The 12,742-nt window shown below is 41.3% G+C and overlaps 1 protein-coding gene across 2 annotated transcripts in view; it reads right to left on the bottom strand.

The window, feature by feature from the left end:
• The window catches only part of PLPP1 (phospholipid phosphatase 1), a 113,260-nt gene that overhangs the window by 5,295 nt on the left and 95,223 nt on the right, over positions 1–12,742 (bottom strand). For both annotated transcript variants that reach the window (XM_082457608.1, XM_082457609.1), the window contains exon 4: positions 9,168–9,225. In XM_082457608.1, the coding sequence (XP_082313734.1) occupies positions 9,168–9,225 (58 nt within the window). The remainder of the gene's footprint in view (positions 1–9,167; positions 9,226–12,742) is intronic.

The raw sequence follows: 12,742 nt of genomic DNA, 5'->3' as shown, positions 1-12,742 counted from the left end.
TGCTTTAATACCAGAGCTGATAATAAAAAGGCTCTGTAGGTCCCTGCCTTTGCAACCTCCACTGTTCCCCTTCTTCCCACGCATGCATATGTTAATCACATGTGCACTAAACCCATTAGAGGTAAGGCATTCAATTGCTTATCTCTTAAGATTTAGAACTTACAGAACTCCATATCCAATGTTGTATATGGTACCAGACTGGTTCAGTGGCAGCATCTACAACTTTCAATTCTCCCAGGCTTCCCTGGTGGCGCAGTGGTTAAGAATCCGCCTGCCAACGCAGGGGACACAGGTTCGAGCCCTGGTCCAGGAAGATCCCACGTACGGCAGAGCAACTAAGCCCGTGCGCCACAACTACTGAGCCTGTGCTCTAGAGCCCACAAGCCACAACTACTGAGCCCACGCACCCTAGAGCCCGTGAGCCACAACTACTGAAGCCCGCTCTCCACAACTAGAGAAAGCCCACGTGCAGCAACGAAGACCCAACGCTGCCAAAAATTAATTAATTAATTATTTTTAAAAACTTTCAACTTTCCCTCTGGGGAAAACTGCTGATCCACAGACAAAACTGAAGGGGAGCACATAGCCCTGCCTTGTTTTCTGGGAGGGCACTGAGTATGACTTAGAACAGGCTTGACCTAGAAATCTGCTGGGCTGTAATGTGCCCTCTGGGATTTACGCTGGGAGTAAGAAGGAGTTCTCTATTTTCAGAAGTTGTAGAAATGGCACCTAATGGATACATGATAGGCTACTTGCAAACTAAAGAGGAAGCAAAAGCTATGGTTAGATAAGAACGAGCCATTTAATAGAAAAGGACGAAGCAGCCACGGTGTGAAGTGGCAGCCACACTAAAAAACCAGGTGGTCAGTGAGACACATGGAAAAAGTTCTGTTCCTGGTGGTGTGCCTGTTCTAATCCATGTATGTCTTTACTATAAACCATCCTCTCCTCTAGGAGATCTACGTAAGTCAGCTGCTCACAACCAAAAGATAAAAAAGATGCAGACCTACTAGAGAATGGACTTGAGGACACGGGGAGAGGGCAGGGTAAGCTGGAACGAAGTGAGAGAGTGGCACTGACATATGTACACTACCAAATGTAAAACAGATAGCTAGTGGGAAGCAGCCACATAGCACAGGGAGATCAGCTCCATAGCACAGGGAGATCACCTCGGTGCTTTGTGATCACCTAGAGGGGTGGGATAGGGAGGGTGGGAGGGAGACGCAAGAGGGAGGAGATATGGGGATATATGTATATGTATAGCTGATTCACTTTGTTATACAGCAGAAACTAACACACCATTGTAAAGCAATTATACTCCAATAAAGATGTTAAAAAAAAAAAAGCCAGTTAACAGCCTCCTCTGTGTGTTTAACCAAAATCCTGTTTTATTTTTAAATTTGAATTTCTGTGACTCAAATGATAGTTTTACTTTTTAAAAAGGTACGTTTCAAATGAAAAGGAAAACAGGCTGTTCGTACACCTGGGTTCAAACAAGGAGAAAAACTTAGAAAAATAAAATCCCACATCAGAACAAACATACTAAATGTCCACTGAAGGCACCATTACAAGAGAACTGTGGCACTAGGCATGGGATTTACTTCTATGACTTTTTTTCTGCAAACAGTACAAGGGTGTGAGCCACTAAGCCTAATGACTCATCTATCATTCTCTCAGGCCCATTCTAAGATTCTTCTCTGAACATGCTTCACTTTGGCCTAGCTAACTGACCTGCCCAGTGGGTATTTCATTGGGGGGAAGGGGGTACTGCTTGATGAGAGATTCTAGCCTCTGGATGCCTCCCAATCCTAACATCCAACTTTCTGGTGAAGGAAAAAGCTCCAAAATAGTTCACAACTAGAAATAAAAGACAAGGTGGAAACGGCAGAACAAAAGCAATAACCTGCAGCACTTCACTGAGGTGCTTCCCAGAAGCAAAAGCTTCATGCTGTAATAGTACAGGATTCATGAAGCCCCAGTGCAGGACAGCAAAGGAACAAAGGATGAAAACAAATGCAGCTGGCAAGTTTCGTCACTAGGGCAATCCACAAAACGCCAGTCAGCAGTGGAAGACTTGTAGACATAAAGAGGCAGGTAGAAAAGAGGGCCTAATCCAGGGATTTACACTGAGCTGGATTTGCAGTGGTAACTAAGTTTTTAAGAGGAGAAGCAAAGGGAATTAACACAAGGGTGAGCCAAGGAGAGAGAATAGATGGGGGAGGATCCCCAGTTAGGTGTCCAGTCTTCGCTCGCGTATAAAGGACTACACCTCCTATGCCTACCTCCCGCACAAATTTGAACAGTGTCCTGAAATATTTAAGAGAACAGTCATGTTTTATAAAAGGAACACATGAACCTGCCTGGTGGCATCCCTGCTCTAACATACAGGAAAATGCAACAGGCCTTGGATTTCCAGGAGACACAAGTTGGGAAATGAAAAAGAGTTAACAGGAAAGACAAAGATACAGCATATACTTCACTAACCTTTACACTCCTCCCTCCCCCCATTTTCATCTATTAAAAGGAGGAGGATAGACAAATACCACAGGAGGATGTGATAGGGAGAGGGAGTTAACCTCAAGGCCCCAAAAGGAAACTGCAGTGAGGTCTATCTATTCCTCCCTGTCTTGAACCTGACCAGTGAGTCAGATCAAGAGCTCAGAGCAAATCAGTTACAACCACTGACTGCAGAGCCCAGTTTCAGAAAGCAGAAACTAGTTTGAAGAGAATTAGCCTTGCGACTTGACCAATATCCTCCAAGGAATGCTCTCACTGAAACCAGGCCTCACCACTGGCCTTTGTGAAAAGGAAGGTTTCAGGGGTAGTTTTTGCCTCCAAAATGAGCAAATGCCACTCTTCAGGTAGGGCTTCTGGTCAGGAAAACCCCATGTAAATCTTATGGCTCAATGCAGGATGAAGTGTCCAATCTCTCTTAGCAAAGTAAAACCTACTGAAAATGGGTTGAATATAAGCTACTATGCCTGATATTTTTAAAGAAATAAAAGCTGCTTAGCTGGGATATTACTAGAGATTCATAAAGGCAATGTTCTTATTCCTTAGGGCAGGAAGGACAGGAGTCAATTTGCTCAAAATAACTAGATATTCAAGCCCAGAGAGGAGCGTTGTAGGAAGAAGCTCCACCGTGCAGGCAGCAAATGCTTCACTGCCAAGTGCAGAGAGGCCTCCCCCAAAACACAGAGAAGCTAACACTTGTGGGCCACTTTATGAAGAGCCTCACGATATGGGTCACAAAGACAACGTTGTCAGAATAAACAGTGAGGACTTCCCAGTGCACAGGACCACACTGGAAAAAAGAAGGTGTACACATTTTTCCTTTTGCGTAAAAAATTACACTTTTTTAAAAAATAAGGAAACTCAAATGTCTATGACACTATGTAAACATTCTTCCATTATTTTATTATCACTGAAGAGTAGGATATCACCATTCTTTTGCTGTCTAAAACTTCTGAAGAAAAAAAAAACATTTAGCTTCCATTAAAGGATCTAGTTGTACAACCTCATTTTTAAAATTTGATTGTTGAACAAGGTATTTTTTGAAGCTGGTTCATTTTTATTTTGCCTTTCCGAGACTGACCTTGTAACACTTAACTATAAAATGCTATTGCATCATAAAGTCTCTTAATGCAGGCATACCTTGGAGATATTGTGGGTTTGGCTTCAGACTACTGCAGTAAAGTGAATATCGCAATAAAGAGAGTCACATTAATTTTCTGGTTTCCCAGTGCATATATAAGTTATGTTTATGCTATACTGTACAGTCCATTAAGTGTGCAATAGCATTTTGTCTAAAAAAGAGTACATAACCTTAACTTAAAAATACTTTATTGCTAAAAAAGGCTAACAATCATCTGAGCCTCCAGCGAGCTGTAATATTTTTGCAACAGTAATATCAAAGATTACTGATCACAGATAACCACAACAGATATAACAGTAATAAAGAAAAAGTCTGAAATATTTTGAGAATTACCAAAATGTGACACAGAGACACGAAGTGAGCAAATGCTATTGGAAAAATGGCACCCATAGACTTGCTTGGTGCAGGGTTGCCACAAATCTTCAATTTACAAAGAACGTATTATCTGTGAAGTGTGATAAAGTGAAGCACAATAAAATAAGGTACACCTGTACTTTATTCTTAAAATAAGAGGGTTTCCAGCTTCTCTGGTGGTGCAGTGGTTAAGAATCCGCCTGCCAATGCAGGGGACACGGGTTCAAGCCCTGGTCCGGGAAGATCCCACATGCCGCAGAGCAACTAAGCCTGTGCACCACAACTACTGAGCCTGTGCTCTAGAGCCCATGAGCCACAACTACTGAAGCCTGCGTGCCACAACTACTGAAGCCCGCACGCCTAGAGCCCATGCTCCACAACAAAAGAAGCCACCGCGATGAGAAGCACGTGCACTGCAAAGAAGAGTAGCCCCCCGCTCACCGCAACTAGAGAAAGCGCACGCACAGCAATGAAGACCCAATGCAGCCAAAAATAAGTAAATAAAATAAATAAAATTTTAAAAATCATATAAAAAAAAATAAGAGGGTCCCCCCCCCATTTTCAACCACAGTCAAGGAATTATTTTCACATTTTTAAAGGGCTATTTGAAAAAAAAGAATATGCGACTGAGATTGCACCTGGCTTAGAGAGCCTAAATATTATCTGACCTGTGACTGAAAAAATCTGCCAACCCCTGAATTAGACTAGCAACAGCATGCTCAACACAAAGAAATATACCTTGGTCTACTTATTTTGAAACATTGCTTCTAATACCAAGCCAGGCACATTGTGTTGTTCCACCTTTATCTGATGAGAGACCTGGCCAGGAGAGCACTGCAAGGCAGGCCTCAGTTTATTCTTCTCTAGACTTTAATTTTACCATCTTTAGGATTCACAGAGTTCCTAAATTTAAATCTCAAATCCTACCTTAAAATTAGGCAGGATTCATGTAGTTTATGGGCCATTTGCCCAATGCTCACATTAATTCACAGTTTGGGAAACATCTTCATGAAATATCAACAGTGCTAGGTAGTGTATGGTCAATGCCAGATGAGGGACTGTACAAATGCTGAGGAAAATAGGTGGTGTCAGAGGGTCTGAGTAAGACAGAGATGGGGGCAAGCACTATCTAAACACAGAGATGGGGGCAAGGCCCAGATACAAGGCATTCTGCAGCAGGGAGGGAAGCCAAGCTGAAGCACTGACACTGAGAGGTACTTGGGTTCCTATTGTAGAGTTTCATATACAAATTTCATAACAGGCAGTGATAGAAACACTCTGGGGTTACAGCCAAAATATGACAGTGCTGGGAAAAGTACTTCAGTGTATTCCTTACTGTACTGGAAAAAGGACAGTCTCATCCCATTCCTCTTTTCCTGAACAATCAAGTAAATTTGGAATCTTTGGCACGTGGCCAAACTCCAGGGGAGTCACTAAGCACATCAACTGGCTGCGTGCAACCCTACCCTGTGCTGCCGCCAACCTAGGTGGTTTTCACAGGTCTAACTCCAGGCGCTGTACAGTGTGCAGGGCTCCACTCCCTGCCTGAGCAGAACAATGGTCAGGTATTTTCTTTAAGAGACATTTGTAACCAGAAGTTAATTTCTGGGTGTCAGGAATTGACAGGGAAGTTCTGGCTATCAAAAACTGTCCTCAGAGAGGATTTAAATGACTACATGTCCACCCGAATCTGGGACTGACACATGATGCCAAGATGCCTCGGGGAGCGAGACGAGTCATTGCCTAAGGAATCTGGGGTGGGGGCGTAGTGGTTAAGTGTGGTATATAAATGTGAACGCTGGAAGGCAAGGAGACATCTGTGTGTTCAGGGGCTGAAATAAAAGCTGGAGCCTACATCCACATCAACTAAATATTTCCACTGCTCAGAGTCAGTGAAACACAGCGCATGGCTGCTCTGGTCTGCTTGCTTCTCCAGAAATTTCCTGGTCTATGACAAATCTATTTGAACTTTTTCTTTTGCATTATACCTTTACATCTAAATAGCTGATACTGACCCAATCACCAAACTAAAGTTGAGGTAATCTGCCCTCTGCTTATAGCCCTAATTTGCCTCCTCGTTTGCTCCTGGGTGTCCACAGAGTGGGCTGGCCATCGAGGCCCTCTATAATTTCATCCTCTATACGTTAATTTCATATTTCACAAAAGAGCTCAGTAAAAGTTTCTATTTGAGCGAATATACAGATATTTTAAGAAGGGTCAAGAAGCAAGAAGAGCAAAAATAAATATAAGGCACGGAGTATGATACAGCTGAGAATATTCTTTGAAATTAAAAACAGTGGGTGGCGGGCTTCCCTGGTGGCGCAGTGCTTAAGAATCCACCTCCCAATGCAGGGGACACGGGTTCGATCCCTGGTCCGGGAAGATCCCACATGCCACGGAGCAACTAAGCCTGTGCACCACAACTACTGAGCCTGCACTCTAGAGCCTGCGAGCCACAACTACTGAGCCTGCATGCCGCAACTACTGAGCCTGCATGCCGCAACTACTGAAGCCCGCGTGCCTAGAGCCCATGCTCCGCAATGAGAAGCCCGCGCACCACAACGAAGAGTAGCCCCCACTCGCCGCAAACAGAGAAAAGCCCATGCGCAGCAACGAAGACCCAAAGCAGCCAAAAAAAATAATAATAATTTATAATAAAATAAATATATAAAAAAAAACGGTGGAAGTTATATGTCACCATTTTATTTTCAGAGATCTGCATCACCTGACCTTCTTCGAAATAACTGGACGAGGGTCCAGCTCAAGTAGTCAACAAAGCAAGGGAGCCTGATTAACAAGAGATTCCCAGAGAGCTTGTAGACCATAGCAGCCTCCTCCCAAGGCCCCTATTTCCCCATCTGTGAAAGGGTGGCAATCATCCCTCCACTCCTACTTCATGGGAGCTTTCAGAAGGAGTCAAAAATTAAGAGTAGTGTAAATGCAAATCATCATCAATATCAACCAAACCTCAGATTCTTAGTTCTCTCTCATAAAACGGGACTTAAAGATACTGACACACAGGTGAGTGAATAACAAACCACAAAAGTAGCCCTGGTGATGTCTGGCTCTGGGGCATACAAACATTCAAAAGCCGTTCAGTATAGTCACAAACTTTGCTTTGGGAAAAGTTCTCAGGATATATTAATAGCTCTAGCCATTGCCAGCCTTCCCCTTCTCCCCCAGTCCCCATTTCCTGTTTAAAGAGAAAAAAATATGGTGGCTCCCTTTAGAAAACATGGTAATTTTTCCTAGAAAGATAAATGAACAGAGATTGCTAGAACAGTATTTGCTGTTACTACCGTCAAATAAGTCACATTTCCCATGGCACATTTTCAGAAACATTTGGGTGAATATTTTAAAAAGGGAGCTCTAAATTCTGGTGAATTGGTACACTGTTGCTTCCTCACAAAATTAACATAAGATGAAAGCCTTGCAATTTCCAGAAATGTTGAAGAAGCCAAAAATTAGCTCTATTGAAAAGGTTTTGAAGTTTGGGTTTGAATTTTATATAACACATCTGCAATTTTTACGTTTTATAAATTTTACGTTCTTTCATTTTTTGGAATTTTTTTTTTCAAATAAAAGGAAGAGGGGCTTCCCTGGTGGCGCAGTGGTTGAGAATCCGCCTGCCAATGCAGGGGACACGGGTTGGAGCCCTGGTCTGGGAAGATCCCACATGCCGCGGAGCGACTGGGCCCGTGAGCCACAACTACTGAGCCTGCGAGGCCGCGATAGTGAGAGGCCCGCGCACCGCGATGAAGAGTGGCCCCCACTTGCCACAACTAGAGAAAGCCCTCGCACAGAAACGAAGACCCAACACAGCCAAAAATAAATAAATAAATTAGAATTTAAAAAAAAAAAAGGAAGATTTGGTAAAACTGATGTTAAATTCTCTCTAAATGAAACCAAATAACTCCCAGCAGGCTACTCTTAACAACACGCATCGTGAATCTTTAATCCATGTCGTGAATTTAATATCGTACAGCACTTAATGTGATCAGAGGGGGACGGGGAATGGGAAACAACAAACTTACACAGCACAACTATATAAAAAATCCACTTACAAAGAAAATCAAGACAAAAATTACAGCTGATCTGTTAAGGTAGAGATCTTCTCCTCTCCCTTCTTTTCCCACCAAATCTTCATAATTTTATACATACAGAGAGACACACAGACACAGAAGACATTATAAAAAATAAAAGTCAATTAAGTTGACTTTTAAAGACCCCTTGTGTGTGCCCTAAAGCCTGGTCTTCCACTAATTACTCTCACTACACATTCATCTCTAGTTTGATATGCAAAATATGGGTGCCAGTCTTCTCTAACTCTTCACTGCTGACTTTGTATAACGCAAGTGCAATCAGAATCGCCATCGGGAGACTGTATAGATGACAAGCTCCTGAAGCAGCAACTGGCTCTCCCTGAAGTTAGAACCTTTCTAGTCCCATGGAAAGCAGTCTGGGAGATGTTTCACAAAGTGGAAGGAAAATAAAACCTGCTCAAATAGGAGCAACAACAGCTGCCTTCACATCCAATAATCAAAAGTCCTCACCCCGGCAGCCCCCAGGGAAGGCAGGCTGCTCGGCACCCACGCCACGCAGACGACGCCAGGGCTCTCGGTCCGGTGAGGATGTGAGGAGCAGCAGTCACCTCGGCCTGTATTTCAGAGCAGTGACCTGCTGAGATTACGCAGAAGCTGTTCGTATGTTCCAGAAAACCTCTTCAGAAAATGTGTCCCAAAGTAAGGGGACACGTCACCTCGTTCTTAGCACCAGGCTTGCAGACTTGATGGTTATCGGTTTAGGCCTCTACCATCGTCAGAAAAGTGACAAGTGTCCTCGACCGCTTGTCTGCTTCAGGAGTAAAGACTCCCTATTATCCTGAAGGTTCCCAATTTACAGCTTGCTATACAACGCGCCTGTCTGCTTCCTCTAAATGAAGGACAAAAAGCTGTTTCAAACAATTGTAACTGGCTTTGGCAGGAGCACAGGCATCCAGTTCTCCTCTGAACTTAGTGCAGCCAGCAACGGCTCACAGCTGACTGAGAAGTGAAGCCGATGAGAAGGTCAGAGGGGTCTCACAGGAGAGGACACCAAACCTGAACACATGAAGTGCAGGCAGCCCGTAAGCCACCCTCAACAGACACTAAGTACTTACTGCCACGAACATCATGCAGTACATGGAGAACGAAGAGTGGCCCGAGTAAAAGGACAATCTAGAAGAGAAAGAAGAGAAACATTAATTTTCTCTCCTAGAGACCAAGAATATTTTTTATTTCATAAATCTCCTTACCTCCCCAGTGTACACAGCTCCCTCCCCTTACCTTCAGAAATCAGAAGGGTGGGGCAGGGGGCAGTTAAAGAGTCCTAGGAGGGTCTGAGGTCCGATTTCTACTCAGTATCATTTTATTGATACTTTTAGGATGGGTAATGAGTCGCTGAGAACAAACTTGCCAAGCATTTCTGAAGTAATACATGACAAGCCATAACTGGCATACATGGCCTGACTTTATTACATAAAAACTTCTGTGACCATGATTTAAGTTTTATTTTCCACTTGAAGGGTTTGTCCCTGAACAGCAGTAATGAATACCTCCTTTGGAACACTCACAAGTTGACTACTTTTTAAAAAATAAATTCAAAAATTTTAAAGTGTTATTTTAGCATCTTGCCTTAGATTTCCCACCAGATTAAGTGCTTTTGTTTGACATTTATTTTCACACTGTGCACGGATAGTCCTGTACCAAATGAACCAGCTCTTTCAATATTATAGTCTATAAACATCTAGGTATCATCTTTCTACCTAAAAATGACAGCATGTTTACAAAACTTAATTCTATTGCACTTAAGAACAAAACCAAGAGGAACCAGGTTCTTAAGTATTTTACTTATTACACCCTACTTGGTTCAAAAGGAATTTGGTTCCCCTGATTCAGAGAGGAGAAAAGACTCCTAAAACACATATCAGAAAGTCATGTGTGTACGTTTGGCAACTGAGAGTAAATAGGAGAGTGCAGATTTCCTATGCAGATACTGATGATGATTCCACCAAGAATTACGATAGTCTCTTTTATAATCAGATACATTCCTAAGAAAGAGAATATTCCAACTTCCTGTGCCAAATAGGATTTACGTAATGAAACTTGATAATTATCCTGGGTTTAATCTATGTAAAACAAGAAAAATAAATCACTTTTAGCCTTCCCAACTACGTGGCTATCGAAAGATCAATACAAATCCTTGTTTTAAATCAGATAATTTGAGCAGAGTTCTGTATATTTTATGGCTAGTTTCAGTAAGTTATATTGAAGAGCCTAAAGTTAATAAAAGCCAATTTCAAGGATTGTCAAGTCCCATCAAGCCAACATGACCATGATCACAGAAATGTTCTCAAAGCCAAGCAAGTTAAAAGTTTCACTGAAACTCCATGTTCAGAGTATTCACTGTAGATTGTGCCACAAAAATCATAAAAACCAAACTCATGTAATGGCTTCGAACACCTCTGGTTCATTCACAGGGTGATTTCATTAGTTGAAAACAAAATGTTTTTAGTTGTTTATTCTGAATATGTAAACAGATATTTTATCCAGTTTAAGATCAGCCAAAGAAGTCTGGCTCTGACTTCGACAGACAGGGATTAAAAACATAAAGGGAGAGCTTAGAGACTCAGTCTCTAAGTCTTCACCCACAGTAAGTTATCAAACACATCACGGTAACATTGGCTTTTATTTCCATTCAAAAGAAAACAATAAAACACCAAAAACATGAATTCAAATTATTTTCATATTCCATACAAATCTCTTCATTGAAGTCTCTAGGAGATACAGCTTTTAAGGGCATTTTATTATGTCCATAATTCACAAATGAACAAACAATTGTATGGATACTTTAATAAAATCCAAAGAGTAGTCAAAATGCAGATTGTTTTCATCACAGTGACCTCAACTGAAAAGTTTAAGATTTTGGCCCTGGTCTAAGAACCCTGCTCTGTTCTTAAGATTTTAACCAATCCTAGACTACCATCTAACTTCACTATAGCCACTCTGATCAAAGTAGATACATACAGTAACAATTTAAGCTAGCTTTCCATCAAAGCTTATGAAAGACTATTCAAAAAGAAAATTTACAGAGATAAAAATATATTCTGAAATGCAGCTGTTTGCACTAACTCCAGGGCATGGTCTAGTAAACAATGAGCAAGTAGACTGGTCTTGACTATGTAACTTGCTGTGAATGGGATTCTATTCCAAATAGCAAACTTAAGATGACTTTTTTTCTTAACATTTGTCAGCCAGGGCATCCCTTTCTCCTGGGAGAACTCATTAAACCTGGTCTGAACCCCAAAACCACAGCCTTAAGAGTGTTCACAGCCATCCGCCCACCCCACCCCCCCAGGGTCTGAGTTCCTACTCCTCAATTCACCATAACATCGACATCAGCATTCAGCCTTACAAACTGCAAAGACAACCAAATCCAGCTTTTATCAGTCATCAGAAGCAATCAACTCACACAAAGTGTTTCTTAATTTTTTAATGGAATTTACTAAGTATTCTGGGGTTCACCAGGAGGTTAAATCACAAATAACCTCCTAGCCACCTCACTGCTCTTCCCCTACCACCTGACTTTTCTTCCTTTCCTCTTCCCAACTCACAAAACAGTAAAAAACACAAAACGGTTACACCTTTAGTTATTCTTTTAGTTGAAAATGTCTTTATTTTGCATTAATTCTTGAATGATGATACCTTGAATTCTAGGTTGATGATTTTTTTCTCATCACTTTGAGGATATCATCATACTATCTTCTGGCTTCTACATTTGCTGTTAAAATGTGAGCCATATGTCTGCCATGCCTTTCTGAGTTATATGTCTTTTCTCTGTAATTGCTTCCTCTACCCCCAAAGTCTGCAATATTCTGCAGTTTTGTTATCATGTCTCTAAGTAAGAATTTCCTTTTATTTATCTGTTTTAGTATTCGTTGGCTTCCTATGTCTGAGGATTTGTATACTTCACCAGTTTTGGATAGATAGGTCTCAATCATTTCATCTTTGAATTATGTATCCTCCATCCTATTATCATTTTCTGAGATTCTGATTCAACATGTTAGACATTTCATTCTATCCCACCACATCTCTTAACCTTTCTTTTCTATTTTTAATCTTAGTCTCCTCAGGTCTATCTTCCCTCCCTTTCACTGTGTCTAATCTGCTTAATCAATCTGGTTTTTTTATTTAAATTACTATGTATGTATCATTTATAGAAGATCTCTTTGGATCTTTTGCAAATCTGTCTAGTGAATTTTGATTCTCTTGATCCTACATCATCTTCTCAGTCTCTTCTTAATTTACTTCTATACAGCAGATATGTTGATTTTATATTCTATAGGGTAATTCTAATATCTGCAATCTTTGAGTTTATGTAGTTTATCTGCTGACTCTCACTTAGAATAGATTATATGTTCATTTATATTAGAGTATAAGCTCATATTCTTGGGACTCTGCATGCAGGGAAGCTTAAGAGTCCTTGCTTTAAAGAGAATTCTTCCAGAAATATGTGTTCTCTTCTGCTGGATTCACTATCAATCCACTTCAAACTTCTCCTTTTTTTTTTTTCTTTAAGCCACACAGATAGTATGAATTCTGGCCTCAGAAGAGTACAAGTATGATATTATGATTAAGAATTCTTTTTGATGGTTCCTCCTGGGAGGATGTTGCCCTTTGACAGTCCTTATAGTAT

The sequence above is a fragment of the Balaenoptera physalus genome, assembly GCF_965194825.1.
Source record: "Balaenoptera physalus genome assembly, chromosome: 3".
In the NCBI taxonomy this organism is placed as follows: domain Eukaryota; kingdom Metazoa; phylum Chordata; class Mammalia; order Artiodactyla; family Balaenopteridae; genus Balaenoptera; species Balaenoptera physalus.
The sequence above is the reverse complement of the archived record's forward strand: the minus strand, read 5'-3'. Positions and strand labels throughout refer to the sequence as shown.